The 26,949-nt window shown below is 43.0% G+C and overlaps 1 protein-coding gene across 2 annotated transcripts in view; it reads right to left on the bottom strand.

The window, feature by feature from the left end:
- The window catches only part of ARID1A (AT-rich interaction domain 1A), a 104,495-nt gene that overhangs the window by 3,737 nt on the left and 73,809 nt on the right, over nt 1-26,949 (bottom strand). For both annotated transcript variants that reach the window (XM_020806902.3, XM_020806904.3), the window contains exons 8-19: nt 23,130-23,445; nt 22,014-22,159; nt 21,809-21,918; nt 17,190-17,399; nt 16,231-16,435; nt 6,039-6,171; nt 5,726-5,898; nt 5,402-5,543; nt 4,806-4,931; nt 4,606-4,702; nt 2,117-2,990; nt 1,579-1,709 (exon numbers count right to left, since the gene is read on the bottom strand). In XM_020806902.3, coding sequence (XP_020662561.3) covers nt 1,579-1,709; nt 2,117-2,990; nt 4,606-4,702; nt 4,806-4,931; nt 5,402-5,543; nt 5,726-5,898; nt 6,039-6,171; nt 16,231-16,435; nt 17,190-17,399; nt 21,809-21,918; nt 22,014-22,159; nt 23,130-23,445 — 2,663 coding nt within the window. The remainder of the gene's footprint in view (nt 1-1,578; nt 1,710-2,116; nt 2,991-4,605; nt 4,703-4,805; nt 4,932-5,401; nt 5,544-5,725; nt 5,899-6,038; nt 6,172-16,230; nt 16,436-17,189; nt 17,400-21,808; nt 21,919-22,013; nt 22,160-23,129; nt 23,446-26,949) is intronic.

Below are 26,949 nucleotides of genomic sequence, written 5' to 3'. Positions count from 1 at the left end.
TCTCAACCTTGGGTCCCCAGATGTTCTTGGACTAAAACTCCCACAAGCCTTCACCACTAACTGTGCTGGCCATAATTTCTGGAAACTATAGTCCAAAAACATCTGGGGAACCAAAGGCGGGAACCAATAACTTAGAACAAATTGCATCAGAAGTAATAAGACAATGGAATACCCAGTGTAAGGTTTTTTTTGTCTATAAAGATAAACCTGTGGCTCAGTTCAGCCGTAACACAAAACATAGCTGAACTATATCAACAAGTCTGAAAAAAAAATGTATCTCCTCCTTCTGATATGCTGTTCATTTTTCATCTCCCCGGCTTTTATTAAACAATGTATTACCATTATATCTGAAACTGCTGACTACTGTTTATTCCTGCACTATGAATAAGTAAATGTCTACTTTACAATTGTGAATTAGGACTGCCTTGCAAAACTGATTTTTCACTCTTCTTTCACCATTACTCTGTCAATCCAAAGATAGGAGCACATTGTGGTTTGCTGCAAGCAGTGGAGGAGGAGAAGAAATCATGGCAGATGAAGGAAAAAAGCACACATTTCAATGCTCATTCCAAGTATGTTAATGCTGTGACAAACCAAGGTTTGACATTACACATTATCCAAGCTTCAATACTATGAAGATGAAATATAGCGATGCAATATAATACAAATTCTTTCTAGGACACTAATCTGACAATTTGCTCTTTTTTCTTTTTTTTTTTTTTTTTTGGGGTGTGTGTATGTGTATACTGTACTCAAGTTAAACCAGATATGGAATTCAGATGCCAAAATGATTTATAGAAACCAGCCTGCCAAAATACCAGTCTAAAATGAAACAAAAATGTTAAGCAGGTAGGGATGAAGTTAACTCTTGTACTGTTCCTTTATCCCAAAGTAATTATAAATAGCTAATTAGGGAAAAACCAGCATACATTGGAAATCTTCTAACAGATCTGTTGCATCAGTTTCCTGAAGCACCTTTAGATGTGAACAGATATATTACAGCCATAAATTTCAAGGACTGAAGTCCATCAGATCCATATAGTACTGTAAATGCAAGCTTTCAAGGACTGACATAATGACTAATGACTTAAGTCTTTAAAGTATTTATTTATTTACCACAAGAATCCTGTTTTTACAGTCAATCATATGTCATCTAGACTTTTTACGCTATTTACTAACTGGCAAGTCCTAACCCCAGAGGGCCTTAGGCGGTGTTATATCCAGCATTCAAGGTTCTACACAGATGAAAGCTGAACCTAGTGGTCAATATGAATTATACTAGTTAGCTCAGATCTACTTACTCTACATAATTTCTATTTTCTTTTAGTCATACAGAGAGACAAGGAGTAGGATACGACACCCTAAAGCCTAACTATTTGAAACTCTACACTTCCCTATGGATTTCTGGTCAACTCTAAGGGCTGGGAATATTTTCCCATTAAACTGTTCTCAAGATACTACATGCTTTGTAGAATATATACCATCCAGTCATGAGGCATATCTTTACACTGAGAATCTGCTAAAATCTTGCAATCTTCATATTTCAAAGCCCATTGACCCCGTGGTGTGTCCACTCACCTGGCTGAGGTTGAAAGTCATTATGCTGTTGTCATCATAAAGCAGGATGTTTATGGTATCCAAGGCCCATGTACTTTCAGCCAGTAATCCAGATTTCAGAGACATCATTACCCTCCACGCTTCAGGAGTTCCTGAAATAATATAAAACCCATTTTACATCCATGAATTCGCAGAATGAAACAAAGCCAGCTACTCTTGAATTGTGCTTTCCAAATTCCACACAAAGCAAAAACAAGTTCATATTACCAGATAGACTAGCTATTCCTTAATTCTAAATCCATCCCGCACAACATCAACGTATTCCTGGCATAGCTACCATTAGTTATTGAGAGGTTTTTTTGGGGTGGTGGTGGAGGTGGAATGGAATGTGCCTCTAGAATACACTCAGCATATTAAAGGGAAATAAGACACCCACAGCAGTATATCAATTACTAACAAAAACCTAATATTCCTTTCCTTTGACATAATCATCAGAAGATGATCTGTGGCCAGGGAGACACCACCCTCCCACAAACACAAAGCACGCCCGCTTCCTCACCAATATCTTTCGTAGTCAGACGACGCCTCTGCTTCAGCACTGGTTGCGTAGCTTCCACTGACCCGGGTGGGAACGTGATGTCCCGTCGTATCATAGGAGGCTGTACAGCTGCTGGCGTTATATGGGATGCAGGAACTGGGGGCCCTGCCTTCTGCATCTTCATTCCTGAATGCATGAATGGAGATTTACTGGGAGAGGTGCGGTTTTCCACCGGCCTGGGAAGAGGTGCTGGGCTGGATACCTGAGGAATGTGATTCTGCATGCTTGGCTGGGTCTGGTAGTTGGGCTGGGGTGGCCTTGTCATGGGTGGCACGGGGGCAGAGGGACCATAAGGAGGCTGGCGGTTACTATGAGATGGCCATGGTCCCTCGTGATTACCCCTCTGGTCTGGGTGCAGCATTTCATCCGTTCGGTTCACTCCGTGATACGCGGGTCCCTGGGGCGCAGAGCTGGTACTTTGCCGGTTGGGATAGCTGTAACCCATCTCGTTACGTCCTTGCCACATGGTGCCCTGCTGCGGACCCTCTGGGGTGGACTGTATGGGGCCTCCCATCATCTGGGGAGGCATATTCTGCTGGGTACTAGAGCCCGGGGGAGCAGAGACCCTCTCTCTGCCGAACTGGAATGGGAACTGGTTCTGTGGCCCAGTGGCAGGTCGGCGGTCTGTGGCAGAGTAGGTATTCCCATACTGGTTATAGATTTCCTGCTGTGGAGAAGGTTGAGCAGATGGTTGCTGGCTAGCTGGTTGGGTTTGGGCTGGAGGAAGCTGCTGCTGGGCTTGGCCTTGGCCTGCACTGTAGGGTACGTTGTACATCTCTGCTTCATGCCGTTTGGCTGGGGGCCCGTAATTGCCATCCATCGGCCGCTTGTAATTCTGAAAAAGAGAAGAAGAAGCTGGGCCGTTCACGAGCAGCTCTCTTTTCAAGAAGGCAGACTGAGCCAAAATGACCAGCTTTACTTTCTCCCCTCTTGCTGCTGCTTTTACTAGCTAGGCTGAGTCCCTCTCCTCCACACTCCAAAAAGACCAGGCAATCCGTGAGGACAATCTGCTCAGGATGACAGATAGAGGCTGTGCAATTCTCAAGCTTTATCCACAGTGGAATGAACGAGAAGAAGTGGACAGTTTGTAGTTAGGTCCCAACTGGTAAGATTTGCAGCTACATTACAGTACGTTCAAGGAAGATTGGTCACTAGGTTGTTTTAATACTGGAAAAACCATGGCCTGTTTCTAAAATGGGTGCAGTCTATTTCTGTCACTACTGGTTATTACAGGAACTGTTATATCCTCTCTCTTGACTATCGCCAAGTCTCTCTATAGCATTACCTTTAAAGAATGAAGGCTGCTTTGGTTTGTGCAACATGTAAGTAGTCAAGCTACTAACTGGTACACAGTAAAACGTTCGTGCTACCCCAGTATTTAAGTACCTGAAGAGGTTACTAACTACTTTTCCATAATCAACTGAAGATGCTGTTTTTAATCTTAAAAGCCTCAAATGATTTGCAACCTTACTATTTAGGAAACCACCTCTCTTGCTATGAATCTATCTGAATATTAATATTAAGAGGTAGTCTTAAGAATACGAGCTCTGGTAGAGAAGCCCACTACAGAAGGACTTTCCACAATTCAGACAAGTTCTGAAAGATGACCTGCCATCATCCCATGAAGCTGGAAAGCCCCACCAACTGCTGTACTACATACCCTTTATTCTGTGTTTGATTATGCTTGTTATTTAGTGACTAGTGGATAGCAAACTGGAGGAAAAACCCTTAGGTTACCCTCTACCACTACAAGAAAGGTGAAATAAATAATAACTAAATACTGTATCCTCAAGAACTGATGCGTTGGTTTTCCTCTTTTCCTTTTGCCTCTCCAACTTGGTTTTTTTCTCTCTGATGTCACGTATTTTTAGGACTCTACATTTGATGGCAGTGATGGTTTGTTGACCATTTTTCAGTTGAAGAACAGGATATTAATGGCATAAACTGGAAAAAAACTCCAAAAACCTTAAGATGCTCAGTGGTTTAGGTCTCTGGCTGTGGAGTCAGAGTTTGGGAGTTCGATTCCCCACTGGGCCTCCTTGATAGAGACTGAACTCGATGATCCATAGGGTCCCTTCCACCTCTGCAATTCTAAGATTATTATTATACAAAATTGTATCCCAGTGTTATAAATGGAAATGTGGCTACTTTGAAATTATCCAGCCGTGGATCTAGGACTTGGTCTTGCAGCTGGATGCAAGTTTCACAATTCAATTAATGCAAAAGCCCCACCCAGCTGGTCTTCATGTACTTGATACAGGTGTATATAACCACTACTTTTTGCTTTTGCTTTGATCACATTACTAAATGGAAAACCTCACCACATCTATGTTGCATCACCTGCCAAACTAAGCCCTATCCCACCCATCTACCAATATATCTTTGCCTTCTATTGCTCACAGGTCACATTCACCACATTTAATCAAACTTCGAAACCACTGGAAGCTCACCTGCTGTTGTTGCTGATACAGGGTGGTCTGCTGGCTAGGAAAGGGGCTGCCAGAGGATGTACCTTGAGTGGAAAACTGATTGCCATAGGAATCATGTCTGCAAAAAACAAAACAAATGGTTAATATTCTTCCCAGAGCATCATGAAAACCATCTGCTGCAAAAACGACTGTTGACACAACAGAGATCTCCTGGTGCCTACCGCTGCTGTGGCTGTTGAGGATAGCGGCTTGGTGAATACATCCCTGAATCAGGTGCGGAAGGCATGATGTTGGCCTGGGCAGTTCCAGTTCCCAAGTTGGCTTCAGGCACCATTCCTGTTTCAGTCCTGAAAAACAGCAAATATACAAATAAGATAGAATTCTAAGCTCCCTCTATTGTAGTTAGAACTGAACAGGAAAACTACCAGTGGAAACAAACACAGAAGCTGCTGAACCCCTGTTTTACATCTGGGTACACAGCCTTATGCAACTGTGCATATGATCTGATGTCTTTGTGTTCCCTCACTATTTCCCTACCCACAAGAGACCCTGATGTTGGGAAAGTGTGAAGGCAAGAGGAGAAGGGGACGGCAGAGGACGAGATGAGGACAGGGTCATCGGAGCTACCAACATGAATTTGACCCAACTCTGGGAGGCAGTAGAAGACAGGAGGGCCTGGCGTGCTCTGGTCCATGGGGTCACGAAGAGTCGGACACAACTAAACGACTAAACGACAACATGCAAGAGAAAGGCACTTGCATTGTGAGGCAGCTTGGTACCCCAAAGTAGCATCAGTGCATCCACAATCAATACTCACCTCACTCTGTCATAAGGGCCGTAAGGATAATGTTGCCTCTGGCCCATGGCCATATTACTCATCCCTGGACCTGTAGCACGATTATAAGGATCACCCATGCCGCTGTTGGGACCCTGCCCTGAGGACATAAAGGGATCACTTCCTGAAAAGTGGAATGTGAAAAACAATCAGAATTGTAAGATTCATACTCCTTCGAAAGAAAAGACGAATACATATAAAGCCATAGTGGACAGACAATTATATGTTCCTAAACTTGGCTTCATGGGATTAGAGACTTGAGAGTGTTTTAATGTCTGCATGCTAGAGTATGAAAGATATTGTCACCTTTTCTCATACTGCCATAAGGATCCTTATTTGGCTCATAGGACATGCGACCCATCATGTCGGAAGTATTCATGCTGGGCTGATACCCTGGATTAGGAGTCATGGAGTTCCTCTTCTGGAAGGTAGGGTCAGTTCCATCAGGAAAGGCATCCTGAAGACCTACCGAGTTACTCCTGATCCAATGAAGGAAGAACAATTTTAACACAAAATTGCACATCAGTGGCATCAACTATGCCCCATGTCAGCAAAAGCTGTGACCCAGCACAGCACCCATCAGGCATTTCCCCGCCACAGAAAAGTGATTATGCAGTACCTGATGCCTTGCAAAGGGGGCATCTGGCTGTGTGGTGTAGATGCAGGAGTTGGGGGCTTCAAGTCTCCTCCTTCAGCCATGGAGCTACTGGTGGACTGAGGTGTTTGAGGGCCTTGCATGGAACCTGAACCCGCTGCAAAGACAAAGAGGAGGCATCAACCATAAAGTTGAAGATACTATGAAAAACTGCAAGGATCTGAACAGTGCAAGTTAAAAACACGAAGGGAATGTAAACAGAGAAGAATAAAACTCAATGCACAATTTATCTGCAGATTCAGACACAAAGTTCTGGGGTGCATAAATATACTGGGATCATCCTTCTTTTTCTTACAAAATATTACCGTATTTTTCGCTCCATAAGACGCACCTTTCCATAAGACGCACCAATTTTTTAGGAGAAGAAAACAGGAAAATATAATCTGCTTTCTTCGCTCCATAAGACACACAGACTTTCCACCCCCCCTGTTTTGTGGGGGAAAAGTGTGTCTTACGGTGCGAAAAATATGGTAAGCCCCTGTCTAACTATCATAGGTTCCTGCGCTTCACTAGGAAACTGTTGCAACCTATGACCACAGTGTATACAAAGCATCAGGTCTCCAAACAGAAGCAACTTTTTGCCATCCAGAGAGGCAATCAGTTCTGTACTCTTCTTTACAACGGGGCATGAAAAGCAAAGGACCCTGATCCCACACCAGCAGGATTCACTCTTCTTACAGCTTTGAAAAACACAGCATGTAGCATCTCTGTTGGGTCCTTCTCACAAAGTCTAAGATTATGTTCTCCTCCTGTACAAGGTCAAGCAAAAGGGATCGTGTGGCTACGTCTGCTCGATCTTGACAGAAAAACCCTGGAAACTTTCTCTGTCTGAAAATTAGAATACAGCAAAACAAGGACCTAGCTGTGCAGTTTACACAGTTCCTGTTACGGCCTTTCTGGTGCTGCCATCTTTCAAGGTCTCTGCGCTCCGCGCAGCTAGCAAACTCTTTAATTAGGTTTTCCATTAGTTACCATTTTCAGCATTGATATCCCTCGCCTGAGCTTTGCAAGTTGATGAGTCATTTCAGCTATTCATTAAAATCCTCTAGAGGTCAGATACAGGTCATGTTTGTTTATGCCCCACCTTCCTGGCACCCTCTCTCCCTCTGCTGGGCTGCTCCCTCCCAGTCTGGGGACATCTCTCCTCCGAAGGAAGGGCAAAAGCAAGCTCAGCAGGGAGCTTCATTCATAACCCCACCCCCACCCCCTTTCCCCATTCATTAGCCTTTCAGTTCCATTCCATTCCCCTGGGAATCCAGCTAGCAAAGTCTCTGCTGCATTCTAATACACTGACATCAGCAGGAAGAGGTTTCAAGACATGCTGCCATTTGTTGTTCACCCCCCCCCGCCGTCCCTCCCAACTCACAAATTTACAAACTGCTGGAGGGGTGCCAACTCCATACTCTGTGAATTCAAGCCTAACTGGCTGCACTTCCCAGGGCACATGTTGGCATTCATTCATAATCAGCAGCCAGAAAAAGCTGAAGGGGGTGGCAGTGGCAGAGGGCGGGTGAAAGGGGGGAGGAAGAGACAGAAAGTGCCTATGCTGTAGCGGTCCAGGAGGCATAGTGGAATGGCACCTGTGTGCCGCTACAAAAGCAAGCAGGCTGGTAATTGAAAGCAAACAACGGGGCAAAGCCACCCCACTCCCATCGCCACATTTTAAAAAGAGAGGGTTTTGCTGATTAGCCCAACTTCAAGCAAGATCCTTTCCATTGATCAAGTCCTTCAACCACATATACCGTCCGTGTGAAGGGCCCGCTCACTTTCATCCAACAAACAGGAACGCCATCATCCCGAGCTGCAGACACAGCACAGACTAGATCAGAAAAGCCAACTCAAACTCAAGAAGGTAACAGCATTTGAAGCTGCACACCTTTTGAAGAGGTAAAAAGTTTCTGAGCAAGAACCAGGTAAGCCTCCCACAGCAAAACAACAAAACAAAACAAAACAAACAAACCAACAAACAAAGGGAGTTTGTCACTAGGAATGCTTTACTGTAGCATATTCTACACAAGATAAAGGGTTCTTGACCCTGTACTACTGTTAACAAATACAATTAAAAACAGAAATACAGTAATAAAACATAAAAACATCAGTGGCAAAGCCTAAAAAGTTGCTTCTGCATTTCCAGTAATTGGTTTTGTAGAGTAGGGAGTAGAGGTGCACAGTAGAGGTGTTTCTGGAGAGCAGTTCCCAGACTTCTCCCGGTGGCGTGGTCACAGGTGGGAACGAACATTCGACAATCGTATAATGTGCAAAGGGGAGATCCCTAACACAGTACTGTGTTTGGAAGGGGGAGAATCTCGTACCTTCCCTAAAGCAGGCCAGGAAACCTTTTCACAATGAAATTGACTACGTTGGGAAGCGAAACAAGGAAGAACTCTTGGAGCATCCTTAAGATGAGAAGATTTATTTTAATGTCAGTGTTTATAAGATCCAGTTCTTCAAATATAGACGGGAAGCTTGCAATCCACTAGGTTAACTCTAAAATACATCAGATAGTCTTTAAAGATGCCACAAAACTTTTTTATAGTTGTTGTGATGCACAGTGGAACAGACTAACTTTGCTACATCTTTGAAAGTTAGTCAGGAGGCACAGCAATACTTTCTGAAAATTCAAAATCGGGCTGTTGCCATGCCTTCCATTTACTAAAATTTACTCATGGAGAACAACCATAGCATAGCATTTGAATGTGAAAGGGATTCACATGCCAGAAAGATGGACTGAAAACTCTTGGTTTGTTTCAGGAGAAGTAGCACAGAGCTAACGATAAACAATTGGTATGACCCCCAATTACACCTAGCGCAAACACTACCATGCCTTCTTCATGCTCTTGGGTCCAGAGTGGATTGGGAGGAGCTCATCACCTCTCCCAAATGGTGAAACTGCCTTTCTAAACCTACCTGCTGCGTTCAATAATAGAAGAGTCCCCTAAGAATCACCCCTAATCTACTATCTAGTCTTACAAGAAGCACTGAAGTGTCCTGTACTGTGGTGTCTGTGATTTGATTCTTGATGGTGTGAGGTCTGCAGAGTGGGGTGCAGTGTTGTGCCATCTGTTATGGAGAGAAGGTTGCGTCTGAGAGGCAGCTGAATGTATTCTCTGTTGGAAAGAAGCAGAAAGAGAGCATACTGTGGCTGCCGGGAACATCATGGTGGGACTGGGATACAACTGGAGTTGTACCTCCTGAGCTTCGTCAGTGTACTGGCAATAGGCAGGAAGGGTGGAAAAAAATAAAGAAGGGCTGCGGTCCAAGGTATAGCAAGTTGCTAAAGGGTGGTCTCTGAAGCAGAAGATTCTGCATTTTGTGTTCCATGGTGTGGCAAATAGGTTGACCTCTGGATGTCCCCATCTGCTGGACAAGTATGAGGCAACAAGAGGGTGGAGGGATCATTCATGTAGACCTGCCAAGCTTCTGCTCAGTGAGTCTGCCTGAATGTTTGGTCCGTACCATCTACATACCCTCTACATCTGGTATGTAGATGACAGTAAACCATATTTCATGCTTGATGGATAAGGTCAGCAACTGATTCACAGGTGGTTCAGTGTTTGAGAGCATGTTCATCCCTGTTTGTTAAGGCAGAAGACCACAACTGTGCTGTCTAACATAACCTGTATTGCATTCTTCCTTAAGACTGGTAGGAAGACTGTGCCTTCAGGATTGCTAATATCTTATGGGTATTTAGATGGAGCTTTGCATTCCTGAGACCAATGGCTGTGGATTTTTAGATAATGTAGTGTGCTCCTCAACTTCTGCAAGATCTGTCTGTGACCACAACTGCTGAGGACTGAGGATGACAAAACAAGACTATTCACAGAGGTGAGACTGTGAAGTCCACTAGCACAGGAAGTGTTTGGCATGTAAGGGAAAGCCAGACTTGGGCCCTCGGATCCTTGTGGATATGTCTGTACACCCTCATAAAGAAAAGTTGAAGGTGTCTCATATGGAAGCATGCTAGGGCAATGACCACCACATGTCTGACAATGGTGGGGTTTTTGCAAATGAGCTGGAGGGGCTTCTTCCCTGATCGTGGATGCTTTTATGGAAAGTAGGCAGCCTTATTGACAATTCTGACCTTCATGAATTCAATGGGGACAGCCAACAGAGCTTTGTTTCACCTTGTTGGTTATAAACCTTAGGCACCTGTCTTAACGGCTGTGTCTGCAACATAGTTGGCAGTGTTTATTTGTTGTGTGGCAAGTCGTTGGCTTCTGCATGAAACACGGAGGCAATCCTATGCTGATCCTTCGATAGGCACTTGAACGTGGAGGTCAAGCTCTCCCATAAGAAATGTTGGTATGTGCCCATGCAAGCAACATAACTGGCAATCCTTAGAAAGCCACTGAAAAGAATATTGTTTGGGAATCCCACAGTATCAGGTCTTCTTTCCCCTCAGTGAATGGGGTGGAGGCAGGGTTGATGCTTAGTGACTCCACTATGATGGAATTGGAAAGTTGAAAGTGGATGCTTGAAGATGAAGTCAGTATCCTTTTCTTGAATTCAGTATAAGCAGTCTCTGTGTTTAGAAGTGGACAGGACCAAAGATGGGTGTCCAGCAGGATTGCTTTGTCAACGTGCAGCAGGGATGGTAGAAAGGTATCAGAGCTGGCATCACGGAGTACCTAGATTTTTTCTGAACAAAGTATTTTTTGGACTTTAGATCTGAAACTGGCTTATAGTGGCTCTTGTATTTCCAACTCTAGCAGAACACCATATAGACAAGGTGCTCTGAAAAGGCTCACATGTTCCTCTGTGGGTGAAGAAGGGCTGGTATCCATTAGCATATCTCATGGTGAAGCTGAAGTGGCATGGTCTAAAGACTGAATGGAATCAGAATCATAGTCATCAGAGCCAGAAGGTCTTCAGACAACCTGCAGGGGACACTAGGCTACCCAACATTACAAGGATCCAGAGCGAGAAAGGTGTGAGGTGGGTACTAACAGGCCCATATTTACTGTAGGGGCTAATGATATCAGTGGGAAATACGGTATGGATGGAAAGGCAATGATAATGGAAGATGTTGGCATCAACTGTCATGGTACTCTGGTATCTAGTTGTCTCGTGTGCTCCCAGAGGCATCTGGTGGGGCCACTGTGAGATACAGGAAGCTGGACTAGATGGGCTCTTGGCCTGGTCCAGCAGAGCTCATGTTCTTAGGAAACCAACGCATTTTCTCCATTTACACTGATAATAGCGCCTGGTGGGTAGCCTTCTCAATTTGAACAGAATTCTTTTTAATTTGAATGAATTGTTCATGCCATCAGCCTCGGCTGGACTAAGTTAGGGTAATGAACCATTCTCCTGTGTGATCAAGTTCAGGATTAATGGAAGATGATAGATGTCTGCATAAGTCTGAGAATTCTGCACCAGGCCTGGCGTGGCCACCAAGGGCCACTAGTATTGCACTGGCCTTGTCCCAGTGAAGTTTTACTACGACTCTGTGAAGATAAAGACATCTACCATCAAGTTCTTTCTGCAACCTGCCCAAGAAAAATACTTACTGCATTTCTTGTTGGTTCAGGTTGTGAACTGGTTCACCTCTGGGTGACCCTATCAACTGCAAATGTCACTGAATACCTCCAGGGAAATTCTCATTCACAGAGACTTCTGGCTGCTGAGGACTGTCCTGGAGTAAGTAAGCCCTCACAGATTTTGAGTTCACTATGGCTCTGATATATCAAATCTTTTGACTTTTGAGATTGACTCAAAGATCAAGATCCAACAAGACTTGTAGAGTGAAAGCTACACCTTTTTCTACCACATTTTGAATGCACAACAATTAAACAATTGTCTGTGTAAAGGTATATCCTAATGCCACAATTTCGGAGTCACATGCTGCAAATGGAAGACTTTTTGAAAACTTTTGAGTACTCTCAACAGATCAAAAGGGAGTGTGCGTAGGACTCATAGATCTTGTTGGGAATAGCAAAACTTAGGAAATACGAATGTCCTGAATGGCTGGTAATATGGAAATAAGTATCCTTGAGGTCTATCATAGCAAGCCAGTCTCCCTTTTTGAGAAGTAGCAGGACTGTTTCCTGTGTCACCAATCTGGACTTCTTAATGTTTACGTATGAGTTTATTTCCCTTACATCTGAGATAAGCCTCAGGTTGCCATCATTTCTGAGGACAATAAAATAGTGTGAATAGGAGGCATCCTCCCTGGACTCAGGGCAGGAGGTTTCTTGTATAGCATCCTTCTAGAATAATGTGGCTATCTCCTCTTCCAGAACTTGAGACGGTCTTGTAGTTCTGAAATAGCCTGTTGAGGAAAGGAAAGGAAACTCTATGATGTAGCTATGTTCGACTATGGTCAAAACCCAGTTGTCATTGTGCTAGATGTTGAAACATGACACTAGTGATTATATATTTTGGAAACAAGTAGATAGATGATTATGGATCTCGGCATCGGGGGAATCAAAGCTGCTGCTTGGATTTCTTGTCTTGTTCTGAAAGATTTGCAGACCTGTATCTGGATTTTTGTGCAGGTTGTCAGAAGTGCTGAGATGTGGGAAAGGAGGGTTGTTTCTTTCTGATAAATATCTGCTCAGGTTGTGAGTAAAAGTCCGTATGTTTAGGTGTGTTCCTTTCCTTATACAGATTGTCCATGACATCATCAATTTTGTCACTGAAGAGACCCTTGCCATCAAATGGCAAGTCCTCTATCCAGGATCTTGAATCATCAAAGATTCCTGCCAATCTTAATCAGGCTTCAGAGCAACTGCAGCTGTCATGTTTTGGGGGTCACAATTAGTGGTGTGTCGAGCAGCGTGGCTTTCTTGAGTTGCTGGTGACACGGTCTCCTACTAGAAGGTCAGTGCCAAGGCCTTTGTCCTCCAGTAGGTCATTGAGGGGTGGTTGTATTTTGTCTCAAAAAAAAAAACCCCTGTGATATTAATCCATTGATACTTGATAATTCACAACTCTTACACCCAGTGCAGCAATGGAGCAAATCCTCCTTATGATGACATCCATCTTATGCCCTTCCTTGTTTTGGGGGACTGTGTTATGGTGATCTTTGGATCTTGTCTAGGAAACCTGAACTATGATGGAATTCGGCTGCGGGTGTTTTAGCAGGAAGGCTGCTTCTTTATCATTTACACAGGTTCTCTACTTGACAGTAAGGTGGAAGGCTTTTGCCACAACTCTTTCTTGAGAGCTAAAAGTGAAGGGAGCATGCTGATATGGACTAGAGCCAAGACATTCTTATTGATTTGGTTATAGACCGGGTCTGACCTTGGTGGAGGAGGCTGTTGAACTTCCAATTGCAGAGACTTTGTCATTCTAAGAATGAGGTCCAAATAGGACCTCCTCAGATGAGTATGGAGGATTCATGTCCCCCACATCTGATTTGGAATGGTCGTTAGGATGGAAAGTGAATCATCTGATAATCCTTTTTCTCAGAAACTTGGAAGGAGGAACCATCACTAACTGCCTGTTCTCTCTGCGGCAGAAGGAGTTGCCTCAATGTGTTTCGCTTTAAGCTGATGCACTGGAATCATGGAGGTAAGATAACTGTCTCTTTTTTAGGTGTGCAAACCTTGGTTTTAGGTGAGACTGTCTTGGAATTGATGGCCTGGTGTCAGTGCTTGCCACCTGATTTTTTTTGGTCTGAGGATGTGGATTTGTGGCTAGGTCTTTGCTGGGAACTAAGGACTGGTCTTGGGACTGTCACCTGTGGGTGGGCTTTCAGATGGGGGATCTTGAAATTGACTGTCGTTCTGAAATTTGAGCCGTATTTGGCATTGATGTTAGGACTTGGTTGATGAGGAGTTTGATGTGAACTTCCTATGCAGAGAGGTTCAAGTCATGGATTATGTTACCAAAGACTCCATGTGCCTAGTCTTTGGTGTAGAGGATCTAGTGTGTTGATGCTAGGTGGACAGAAACAAAGACTTCAAAAGATTGTGAGCTACTGGTCAAATGTTTGGGTTTTGTTTTGTTTTGTTCCAGTGACTTCAAAACCAATCGCAATGTTGCTGCAGGTGTTTCTTTAGTTTCAAAGAAACTGTGGTTGAAATTGAATGGGAGTGGTTGGCAGGGTGGGCTGACTGACATGGTCTTTTGGCTTCCAATGATTTGGAAGCAGAAACTTGGAGAAAGCATTTTGGTTACAGTGACCTCAATGCCAAAATGTTATGTCTGTAAGGTTGTTGAGCATAGGGGACTGACACACGACAGTACAAAGGGAGGCAATGAATTGGCCAACAGATTTCTCTCCCTATGTTGCCTGATAATCATAAAGCGGGAGACAGATGCCAGTCTAGTCCCGAAAAGTGCAGAATGGCACCAAAACAGAACTGAGCAGGATTCACTGCCTCTTGAATGTGGTGCAATTTTGAATGCCTCTTCCTGTGGGGGAACCTCCTTTCACGGTTAAGGCAGTGCCAGAAGATGACGCACGAGATCATTTTTGAAAGCAACTCTAGTTTGAACAGTCTCTGCACTCTTTTGAAGCGGAGACAGCCTGCTCAGAGTTCCTTGGATAGGCTAGCTACCTTCCAGGGAGTGGCTGAAGACAGATGAAGTGGCATGTCTTTGTGACTATTCCTCCTTAAATGCAGAACCCAAACATTCTATGTCATGGATCATGAGTCTTCACCATGAGGTGAGTCCTGACCAGGAGAAACTTGTGACATGGCAGTCTTGGAGGCCAGAGTTTGAGGCCTATGTTCTTCTTAAGATTCAGTTCTGGTCTTTTGGGGCTAACTCTCTAGGTTGGTAGGTTTCTTCCTTTTCTTTTGCATGGAAGCCAATGTTTGCTTAGGAACCAATTTCAATTTCTACATTGAAGGCCCAGGTGTTGGAGACTTCTAGCTATGTTCTAGAGCCTGACACAGAGGATCATCAAGGATCCTAGTCAAGGTTTGTTTCGATTGAACTGTCTCCATCAACAGCTGCTTGGGAAAGGTCTTACAAATGGAACTGTTGAATCAAGTAGTTTCCAAGGTGATGGTGTCAATCACTTGTAACAACTTCTCCGAGAGACAGAATTTTAAGTGGGACTGCTTACTTTTCCTTCCGTGAATTTTTGATAAGATTTGGCAATTCTGTATTTGACGCCCCTCACCTAGGCAATAAAGGCACTTTGAGCGTCCATTGGTGAGGGGTATTTTCTTAGTGCAAGTGATTCACTTCTTAAATGGGCCTGCTGGGGCCATATAAGGCAGGAAAGGTTGCAGACAACGAAACAACAAATATTTCTTTTCTTTTAGACGAAGGACAACAAAGACGGAAAATGAGGAGGAAACCGAAATAGAGAAATAGAAATATGAACTACATACAAACTTTGGCCATGAGGCAAAGGCTCTAGAGAATCTCCCAAGCTGTTACCTCAGCGGCAGTGAAAAAGAAACTCAGGATTAACCACAGTGTGGGAAGCATGCACATTGGAGAGGTATGGACTAGCTTCTACTTTAAGCTCTAGAAGGTTCCAAAGATCCTTGCACAGGTGTGAAGGAAAGCCATATGTGTGATTCACAGAGACCACAAAGAAGAACTGGGTGAAAATGAATATAGCCTGCATCTTACAGAAAGATAAAACAGTATATGCAAGAAGAAAATTATTTTCTTCTACAGCAGATAACAGAGCCTTTTATTCAAGACAGAGACGACACATGAGGAATTTGCCATGCAGCATTACACCCATCATCCTAAACCAGTGAATTGTACAGTTTCAGTCTCACAAAACAGGGATATATTCCCGACATACTCTAGATGCACCACTAGCATTTTCCATGCCTCAAGACTACATTTGCATTGCTCCAGCCACCTGTCTCTGCAATCAAGAGCACAACCCCTAAAATGTTACCATTTTTTGGAAAGAGCTGCTCTACCCAAAAACACTTCTATAAATGCTATTAAAACACAACACAAATTAACAATAAATTCAACTGATGCTTCCAACCAGAACAAATCCATTGAATAAAGGGGAGTTTATCTGAACACTTCATCTAAATCTGATTCAAAGGGTCTGCTTCAATGGGATGAGCAACTGGATCTAGCCCTTAGTAAATGTGCCATTAAAAACGCCCTTGAAACTACAGCACTTTTGATTTTTGGTTGAAATAAGGCCTTGGTTAAGTATCTATTATATGATCATACAAGCTACAAGCTACTGAGTACTGATCAAAAGTCAAGCTTGACTTACCTGGAGATGGAGGCTGTATTTTGGGCTGTGACTTTTTTGAATCAGTTGCAAAGATGTCTGGGGGAGGGTCTTCACCTCGTTCAATCTTGCACTCAAAGGCATAGAGACACTGGATGTACTGCTTCTTCAGTGAGCTAGCTGCACTGCTAGAGGTGCCCACGTTCAAATTGGTTGCTAACTCCCGCCACTTCTTGTTTTTGTTCACCTGCACGAAGCCAGAAGGGCCAACTTTTTTTCTTTTTGGTCAAAAGTCACACATTGCTTACCAAAGGCAAAGAAAGGAAAAGGCTTCCCAAGTAGGTTTTGGGAAGACAAGAAAGCTCTAAAGGATAAACCACCCAAGTTTATAATATAATGCCCGAAATCCTGTTGCAGAGTTACACGAAAGGTGTAACTTTTTGAAGCAAATTGTCAAAAGTTAAGAAATCTTTTGCGGAATCACATGACTTAGTGTGCAACAGATAATGCCTGGGATGATTTCTTCACTTAAGGCCGTTTGCTTCCAAAAGGTATGCGCCGTTTGCATAACTGTGCAACAGAATTTCAACCAACATCTAGTTCAAAACAAATAGTAAAATTCAGATTACTTAGCAAATAGTATAAAGTAGTACATGAAATAACTTAGATGAAGTATTAGAAACAAAAGGAACTATTTCCTCCCCCCCCCCGCAGGAAACTCCCCAAATCTCTCAACTAATAAGAGTTTAATGTATTCGCGAAGGCTTTCACGGCCGGGATCTAATGGTTGTTGTGGATTTTTCAGGCTCTTTGGCCATGTTCAGAACACGGCCAAAGAGCCCGAAAAACCCACAACAACCACTAATAAGAGTTTAGTTCCAAAAAGTAATATTGCTAAACTCCAGACCTTGGTTTCAGAAGCTGTGTATAAGTGTATGTCACCTTTACCAAGGGATGACAAGCATATTTCTTAAAGGTGATCTGGCTCCACAATTACTCACCTGAGTCAGTCCTCCAATTTCCTTCACAGAGATGTAGAGACGGTACAGGTCTAGGGGTTTCCGACCCACAGCTGGAAGATTGGTCATGCCCATTGCTTTCTCCTCAGTGAAGGACAAATAGCGATCTACCCACATCTTTCTTTCTGGCTCACCTCCCAGCTCATACAATTTAGTAATCTTCTCGTTTGTGGTTGTAGAGGAGCTGGATTTCTAGATAAGCAAGAGGAAGAAGCAGGATAGAGAATCACGCTCCAACCACACCACCGAAAGCATAGCTCTTCAATGCCATTCAATAAAGCAGGAAAAGGAAAGAAGAGGCATGGAAGTTTTTGCTGTCCTTATTAGTTGCGTATGAGGTTAACAAAGTGTTGAGACATAACCCATTTAGGTTCAGAGTACTGTGAAAACCTAGGTGATGTCTTAGTTATATACCGTATTTTTCGCTCCATAAGACGCACCTCTCCATAAGACGCATCAAATTTTTAGGCGAAGAAAACAGGAAAAAATAATCTGGGAATTTTGTTCCATAAGATGCATACACTTTTCCCCCAATGTTTTTTTGGAAAAAAAGTACGTCTTATGGTGCGAAAAATACGGTAATCACTTCAAACTATATCTGTTTAGCTGATAAACAAACCAATATGAACCACCAAACCAGTGGCTCATGCCCATCACTATTCCTGAGGATATCTGCATAACACTTTTGTTAATACCATGGTGCCATGTGAAATCTGCTTTGTTCACCTACATTTTTGGTGATTAAGGGCTCTTCAGTAATATAATGGCTGAAATCCTGTTTCACACTCATGCAAATGCTTTAACTTTTAGACAGGAATTACCACAAGTCAAGAACTTTACAAAGACATTATTTATTGCATATTAAGTCCCATTACTTGGTGTGCAATAGATAATGTCTATGGAGGTCTGTTAATTGAGAGTAATCTGACCCTAAACACAACAGGATTTCAGCCACTGTGATTTTGTTATTATGTTTTAATTGCTGTTTCTTTGTTTAATCTGAATCAGCTGAGATTTTTTGCTTAGTCTGATGTAACTTATTTATATAATATTCTGGTGGATTTTATTTTATTTTTGCTAATCTGTTTTAAGGGGAAATAAATATTTTAAATGAATAAAATTATTTGTGCACACATTTACGTAAACTGGCCAGATAGCTCAGTGAGTTAGGCATCTGGCTGCAGAGATAGAGGTTGGGAGTTCGGTTCCCCCACTGTGCCTTCTGTGAGTACAGCCAGCCTGTGTAACCTTGGGCAAGCTGAATAGTCCCAGAATGCCCCCAAAGGAAGGAAAGGTAAACCTGGGTAACTCTCTACCTAGGAAACCCTGAAAAGGGTCACCGTAAGTCAAAATGGGCTTGATGGGACATGGTTATTATTGTCATACCTTACAATCATGTATTTATTATATAAAAAACTGGAATCCAAACTGAAGTACAGTATCTATACCAAAGATTAAGTTCAAAGAACATAGCAAATAGAAGCAGAAAGGTGATTATATCTCTCAAGCAACAAGGACCCATGAAGATGGCTTTGAATTTAGTAGAGCATGTCATGTTGTTCCAAAAGGGAGATCATGGGATTAGTGCCCTTTTCTGGCCCCCCAAGCCCTGAATCCATTAGCAAATTTAATGCAAGAAATATGAGAAACTGTCTCTGTTCGATGAAGCTGTCAAGACCTTTGTCTTTAGGCAAGGGCATTTAGAACTACGACAATGTTTTGGTGCCTTTTGTTTTGCTGTGTTTTTAAATTTTATTTTAAAGTTGCTGCAGTTTAATCAAACAGTTTTTGAAGAAGAAAAGTACACAGCTGCTAACTTAGTATGCACATCCGTTAACATGGAAGGCTTTTCATTTACAGTTGTGTTGTTTTAGAAAGTGGCATAACACTGGCTCAAGTTGCATTCCTGTCAGGGTCTGTTTCTTTCCCTTAATTCTGCTGTAGAGACAAGCTCTGAGTCAGAAATGTTACTCATTCATACCAATAACAGTCCAATGCTTGGAAATGAACTAAACACTCCAGCTGAGAACCTACATCATTTCTTGGATGGACAGATGGACACACACACATTGGATAATCACTAAATAAATTCTTCCCTTCTCACTAAGAGAAGGCGCAGCAGAAGACAGGAGAACAGGACATGTTCTGCATTTGCAACAGGAGTTGCATTCTTAAAAGGAGAGGTAAGATCCATCTGATCGAATGTATGGCAGTATTACTATTTCCACTGGATTCTTGTAGTCCCAACTGATTTTCTAGAGAAAGAGTAAGCAAATTGGCAAAGTGCAGCTCTCCATGGGTTATAGGGCTGCAATACCCAGTGACCCTCACCGCTGGCTAGGCTGGCCAAAGCTAATGGGGGTTCCAGTCCAACATTTGGAAGGTCATTGTTTACTCATTCTTCTTTTAACACTGAGAAAAACTCTTTATAAACAACGCTGCAAGTGACTGGACATGAAAATGTAAGGTGACCTATGGTGGGTGGTGCGGTCTCCTTATCACAATCAAGAATTTACAATTACACCAAATTCCCTCCTTTTCGACTGACTTAGATCTGAATGCTCCCAAAATACTGTATTGGCTTTGGGGGAAGACCACCATTCACGACCACAGCATACTCTTTTTGAAAAGAAAGCTTAAGTCAGTGGTCCCCAACTTTTTCCCAACCACGGACCGGTTGCGGGGGCGTGGCCTGTCTACAGGGGGCGGAGCTCACTCGTGCATGGGAGGGTGCTCGTGCGCATGCACATGCCACGCTCGCAGGGGGGCAGAACGCGCTTGTGTGCAACAGCGCTCACGGGGGGTAGGAGATCTGTGTCCGCAGCTGGGTCCTGGATAGGCCGCAGACTGCTACCGGGTCACGGACCGAGGGTTGGGGATCTCTGGCTTAGGTCATAAAAATAATGGTTGTGGAACTTCTCAGCAAAGGCTCTTCACTTCAGAAATACTTCATGTATAATAACTATTGGCACAGTTCTAAATGTGTACTCCTAATACTGAAGCAATGAACAAAAAGTCTCCACATCTCAGATGGGGGGAAAAATGAAAGTTACTGAATGGCTTCTTTCCACTAGGCAATATCTGGTAAAAGACTGAACAGCTATTCCAGGTTGCTCTGCCAACAGTTTTTGACAAGCCAAGCCAACCATTCATGCAGGAGAATTAAAACAATTCAAGATACTAACCTTGCAGGTAAGCGGGTACTGCAAAACAACAAATAGGCTAAATCTCTTAAGAGGCACATCTCTAGCAGAGGCTAGAAAAACCTGCAATTGCTGTACCTCCCTTATGGTAAAAACAAATGTCTACGTTTGACGAATTATTGGATAAAGCAGATCTCTCTTTTATATACAAAGCCAGGATTGGTCAAGCCAAGTGGCAACACTGGAGCCCACCTCACAACAAGTTTAGGTGCAATCATAACATGTAGTACAGACAGGACTTTCTGAATAGAATGTCAGGGTCACAACTCCTTTAACTGGTACAGACGCATTCTTCACGTACGAGTACCGGTAAGTCACAAAGCAAAATTCTGTCTAACCTCTCCCGTGAGCCATTTTTTTTCTCCTGCCTTAACCACTATTAAGTGTTAGCTAATAGATGGTTGGACAGTGTCATTGAAGCAACCAACATGAATTTGACACAACTCCGGGAAGCAGTGGAAGACAGGAGGGCCTGGCGTGCTCTGGTCCATGGGGTCACAAAGAGTCAGACACGACTAAACGGCGATGATATTTAAGGATAAATATGGCTCTCCATTTTCTAGGATTTGAAATCATGTATTCACCAGCCCCTTTCTATAATCTTGTCTATACTGTATGAATCTGGAACATCGTACCTTGAACCTAAATCAGCCACAGCCAACATGTTGGCATTAAGGGACAGAAGCCATTGACTCTTTTTAAATCATATTTTATACTTATACCTCTCAGTTGTTCCTATCATTACTGCACAGTCCACCACCGCACACCCTCTTGGGGAAGACGGTGCTGAATCCATTTAATGAAAAAAAAATTTTGTTCACGTTTGTAAGATGATACCCTGTCAGCTGACACATGGCCGGTTTTGCTAGAAATAAGGAATCCGGATAAAATAATGTACATTAAGATGGCCCAAGGCAGCACACAAGAAGACTTCTATAGAGTATGTTCACTGGTAGAAGACTAACCAAATTAGAGGTGGACTCAAGTGCCTTAGGAGTCAAAGGTTTTCTATACCTTTATAAATCCACATGGCCTGGGGCCACCACAAATTTACAGAAGGTAAACCCCAGGCAAGAGGTACAACGGACAGTCAGCAGTAAGAGAAATATTAAGCAAACATCACCCAAGTGTGTTCCAGGCACAGTCCAAACTTGTTTCAAAGGACTGTCTAGTTATTTTTAGATACACTTTGGAGTTGCACAAACAGTGGTCTTGCTGGGTAAAAGTATACAAAACTGACAATGTTGTGCTATACTGGGATTTTTTTTACCATTGCAACAATAGAAGGAAAAGTGAGAGAGCCCTAAACGTCTCTTATAATCCAAGTACATGTTAAGAAACCAAGGCCCGCATTTCTTTAAAAACGGATACACAAATGACTGTCTCCAATTTTTTTACCTTTGACTTGGACTCCGCTTTTGGTGTTCCATCTGCCTTGTTGTTCATTTTTGCTGCAGGTGTTAGTTTAACATCCCCAAGTCCCATCATCTCAGGACTTGCAGCCATCCCTACAAAATTGAACAATCAACGTGAGAGTGGTGTGTTTTTCCCCAACGAATTATCTTAAATCCCAAGGAACGTGTAAGAGTATACAATGTCTTACCTGCTGAATTGTTGGCCATATTCCCACCCATTGGATAAGGTGGGCCCTGGGGATTGAGCATGCCACCCATGCTATTAATTCCTTGGCCATAGGGAGGCCCAGTTCCCATCATTGCTCCTTGGTTAATATGGGGGTATCCAGACGGCCTAAAAGCAACATTATTAGCATTACATGATTTGCACATGTGCGCTAACAACACGACCACATTTATTAGTAGCACTTGTGTACACTGCCAAAATATATTTGACTAGTGCCAGTTTTATTTATTAAAATCAGCATGTCAGCACAAACGCTCGTCTGCTTACTCAATCTAACCTGCTGACCTGTTGGTTGTTTTAAAAAGTGGTTCAGGTCTGTGCTACTGTGGCAACCACAGCTGTTCCTGGTTGTTAAAATACTTCAAACATCAAATTATTCATTGGCATAAACATTTACCCTCAAAACCTCCCAACACTATTTAAACATTTCACTGAGCAGCAAGAATGCACTAGGTGAAGCTGAATTCCATAACCTCACAACAATATGACAATTAACACAGTTCTTTTATGAGCTCTTCCAGGATAATAATGTTTGCGGAAATGGATCTCAACAGTCAAAGAGGAGATGACTGCAAATAAGTTAACCAACCAACTATTCCACCTTCCACAAAAACACACACCAGAATATTCCCAAGTAGGAAACTGGTTAGGTAGACACAAGGAGTCACTAACATGGAATCAAACCCTCTAACCCGATTATGAAACAGTTACTGCACATAACCAGATGAATCAAGAATAGCAAGCTAATACTCCCCCCTCTGTCTGCCTTGCCTGAACTATTCAGTGCCAGGATCTGAAAATGAGACTCTTCATCCTGTTTGGTTGGCTGGATGTGCTGAAGGCAGCCTTCTCCCACAGAACACAACATTTGAGACCTATCATGCTTTGATTGTATCAATGATCTTGTACTTGCCTTTGTTCTTCCTCATACCCACCCAAGAGGCAAATGCTAACCAAACCGCTGACATGGTCCTGCTCTCTGTTTCAACTGGGGTAGCTCACCAACTTTTGCCCAGGGGGTAACGGAGCTCTGCAGCAATGTATGTAAAGAAATTAAACACACACACAGAGTGCTTACCGGTTCTGGATGGAGTTGACCGCAGCAGCGTGCATAGCAGCAGCAGCAGCTTCTTGTGCTTTCCTGCCACCTGGTGGAGGACACATCCCAGTTCCTACTTGGGGAGGCATATTCGCCATGTTGGGTCCATAGGGTCTATTCCCCATAGCCGCATGGGTCAAACCTCTTCCCGGAGGAAGCCCAGGATAGGGTGGCACGCCAGTCTGACCATGGATCTGGCCCCCTGCTCCCATGGGGTTCATGGTTCCTCCCATTCCTGGGCTGGGGTAATTCGCATTGGGCATTGCATTGTAGTTTGGCTGCCTTGGATATCCACCTACACAGAAAAGGGTGAGTGTTTAGCAAGGCTGAAGAACATCTTGGCCGTTCATTTATTTTACAAGTTCAACCAATGTGTGTGTGTTTTTTTTTTAAAGGCACACAGAGATTATTTTGGCTTTCAAAAACATCATCAAAATGTTAATTAAGTCCACATCAACTCTCTGTTGCTGCAGCTGTGTTACGATGTCAACTTCAAAGCAGCGCTAAAATTATAGTGAACCTTTTCTGCAGGTCTTTCCACCAGAAATCTTGTGACAATGTCTCAGAACCACAGTCTGGGGGTGTGACTACAATGCAATATATTACTCGAACTACTCCGGGTTTAGCGTGATGAAAATCAATTCAAAGGATTCGTTTGTTGTTGAACACCTGTTGGGAGGTTGTTTATTTTAAATCATTTTACATCGCATTGTGTGTTTTTTTTGACCCAGTTTTGGTTCCATGAATGAACATGTTGCTGTATTCGGGGGGGGGGGGGGATTCTATGTGCTGATGAATTCGTGATGAGTTTGAGGTGGTATGAAATGTCCCACTGGGAAATCAGCAATTATGCCTGCTGTCTGAACTGGTTTCCCTTTAATAATATTTTAAAAACAAACCATTTGACTTTAGCACTGCATCTCACAGGTGCTCAAGTCTTGCTGGCTTGTTATTGGCATATGGTTTGCCCTCCACCTAGCAACTTTAGCTTCTCCATGCAAACACTATGCCAGGTCCTTTCCTTTCCTTCTTTTTTTTTTTTCTTTAGCTTACATCTGCATTCTTTTTTGGCTTTTAAAAATTGTCGCTGCCTTTCTTTACTGCTGCAATTGCAAGCTTTGCCAACCTATTGCATAGGACCGTCTACAGGACTGATGGCTAACCTTTTTGACCCCAAGTGCCCAAACTGGAAAAGAAAAACAAACAAACAAACAAACACAACCAGCGGGTGGCAGCAGAAGTGGCGGTGGTGGAAGGGGGAATCCTGGGCATGGAGGTGCCTCCAGACCCCACTCTGGGGGGTGCCCAACCCCTGTCAACACCAGCTGCTCCAGATCCTGGCCTGCTGCCTGTCGGGGCGCTAGCACCGTGGCAGCAGCTGACTCCTCAGGTTTGGCTGCTGTGGATAGCAATCCGGTGACTTATGGCTTGCGTGCTCACAGAGAGGGCTCTGCATGCCAGCTGTGGCACGCATGCCATAGGCTTGCCATCACTGATCTATAGTTAATAATAAATTGTCAATGGAGATGGGGGGGGGGAGTTTCATTTGCAGAAAAAATTATTTTTCTATAATAAATAAAAATTTATTTTTATATAAATAAAAAATTAATTTATATGCCGCCCAGAGACCTTTGGGTAGAGTGGGTGGCATATATATATATGCAGCACTATATATATCTCCCCCTTTTAAAATTCTAAGTGGCATAATGCTGCATCAGTGTTGGAGATTGTGTGTGTGTGTGTACACACACACACACACACACACACACACACACACACACACACACACACACAATCTCCAACACTGATGCAGCACTATGCCACTTAGAATTTTAAAAGGGGGAGAAATTACTTGCAAACTTGAAGGAACAAATAAATAAAATAAACTCCCACTGCAAAATTTTGGAAAAAAAGTCGAGATAAGACAGTTACGGAAAAGGAGAGAATGCAGGTGGAGTCAGGATAGGCCGATCAAAGCCAACCAGGGTGTATTAAAACAAATTTAAAGAACAGTGTGGTCCCTTCACAACAAACCAATCCCGTTCAACTGAGGCTGCTCCATGAAATGGGAACAGCAACACCAAGAGCACGTGACACGAATCGTTACAATAATATCCCAAGACAACTCTTGGATATTTTAATTTAGACAATGTAGTCACACCCTAAGACAGAATATAAAGATCCAACAATCCAGTTAAATATTGTGTCAGTCTTCAAAACATTATTGATCAGATAAAGAGACACTGAAAAGGAAATCAAGAGATATAGAAGATATATAGGGGAAAAAAACCACAGGGCATGGTGTCACATTTAAATTCCCTCTGGTTTCCAAAAGCTTAAAGAGATCTATCTTGCACATGTCTTAAAATCTTCTGTACCTTTCTGTTTTGTCTTATTTTAAAATCAGGTTTGACATTTCTGATTTCAGATTTAAGCAACAAAGATGGGAACACATAATTTAATCCTGTGAGCAGCTTATACAACTTGATTCACACACAAAACTTCCAGGTCAAAATACAAAAAATTTCACCTTTCCTATTCATGCATTTAATTGGGAAAGTCCTCACATAATCCACTTTAGCACTAGGAGAACAAGCTGCAGAAAGCCTCCAGCTTCTGTGCCTCCCTCTGCTTCAGCATCTCCTTCAGCACGACCTTGAGGAGGAGACTGGAAGCTTCTGCTTCCATTTTTTCCATTTTTCATCATCAACATTTAGTATTTGGTCCAAAACCTGAACTGTGGTGATCTTCAAATTTGATTTTAAGCCTACTGCTTGAAGTTGGCTTGTGCCAACAAACCACAGTTAGGATTAATCACAATTTGTTGGGTTCAAACAACATAAGTTAAACTAAATTAGAAGAAAAAAGTGAATAAACATATTTGCTCAAAAAAAAAAAAAAAAACTACCTCAAGAAGTTCCATTGTCTTCTAAAGCAAATTCTCAGGACCTTGCTTTCACAGAATAGGATATAACCTCCAACTGAACCTCTGGACACATTCAGTTTGGGGGGAAATTATAGTGGTGCCTCACATAGCGACGATAATCGGTGCAGCAAAAATAGCTGAAAAGCTATTTCGTTGCTATGCGATATTAAAAAGCCGATAGGAATGCATTGAAACCCCTTCAATGCGTTCCTATGGGCTTCAGACTCACCTATAAGCGAAAATTCTCCATACAGCGGCCATTTTCGCTGCCCGGTAAGTGAGGAATCTGTCCCAGAAAACAGTGGGTGGCCATTTTTTTACCCGGTGGCCATTTTGGAACCGCCGATCAGCTGTTAAAAAATCATCGCTTTGTGATGATCAGTAAGCAAAACAGGGTGATCATCGCAAAGCAATTTTCCCCATTTAAAACATCGCAATGCAATTGCAAAATCTTCATCGCTATACGATTTCGTCATTAAACGGGGTGCCCGTTAAGCGGGGCACCACTGTGTATACTTTTAACAAAGAAAGGTCCTGGACAAGTGGGGCAAAAACAGTTCCCAGGACCTACAAAAATTCTTTGTTCCTAATCTAAGCTCCTCATTTTTCTATCAAGCTAGAGACAGATAGTTAAGCAAATTAGGCATCTGGATGGACAGCCAGAGCTTGGGAGCTCAATCCCCCCCAGAAAAGCCAGCCTGTGTGGCCTTGGGGAACCTGCATAGTCTCAGGGCACCCCCAGAAGGGAATGGTAAAACACTTGTGTACTCTCTTCTTGAAAAAAGCAACAACCCTCAAAAGGGTCGCTATAAGTCAGAATTGACTTGATGGGACATGATTATTATTATTACACAATATATTCTCATGACTCAT

This window comes from Pogona vitticeps, chromosome 9 (genome assembly GCF_051106095.1).
Source record: "Pogona vitticeps strain Pit_001003342236 chromosome 9, PviZW2.1, whole genome shotgun sequence".
In the NCBI taxonomy this organism is placed as follows: domain Eukaryota; kingdom Metazoa; phylum Chordata; class Lepidosauria; order Squamata; family Agamidae; genus Pogona; species Pogona vitticeps.
The sequence above is the reverse complement of the archived record's forward strand: the minus strand, read 5'-3'. Positions and strand labels throughout refer to the sequence as shown.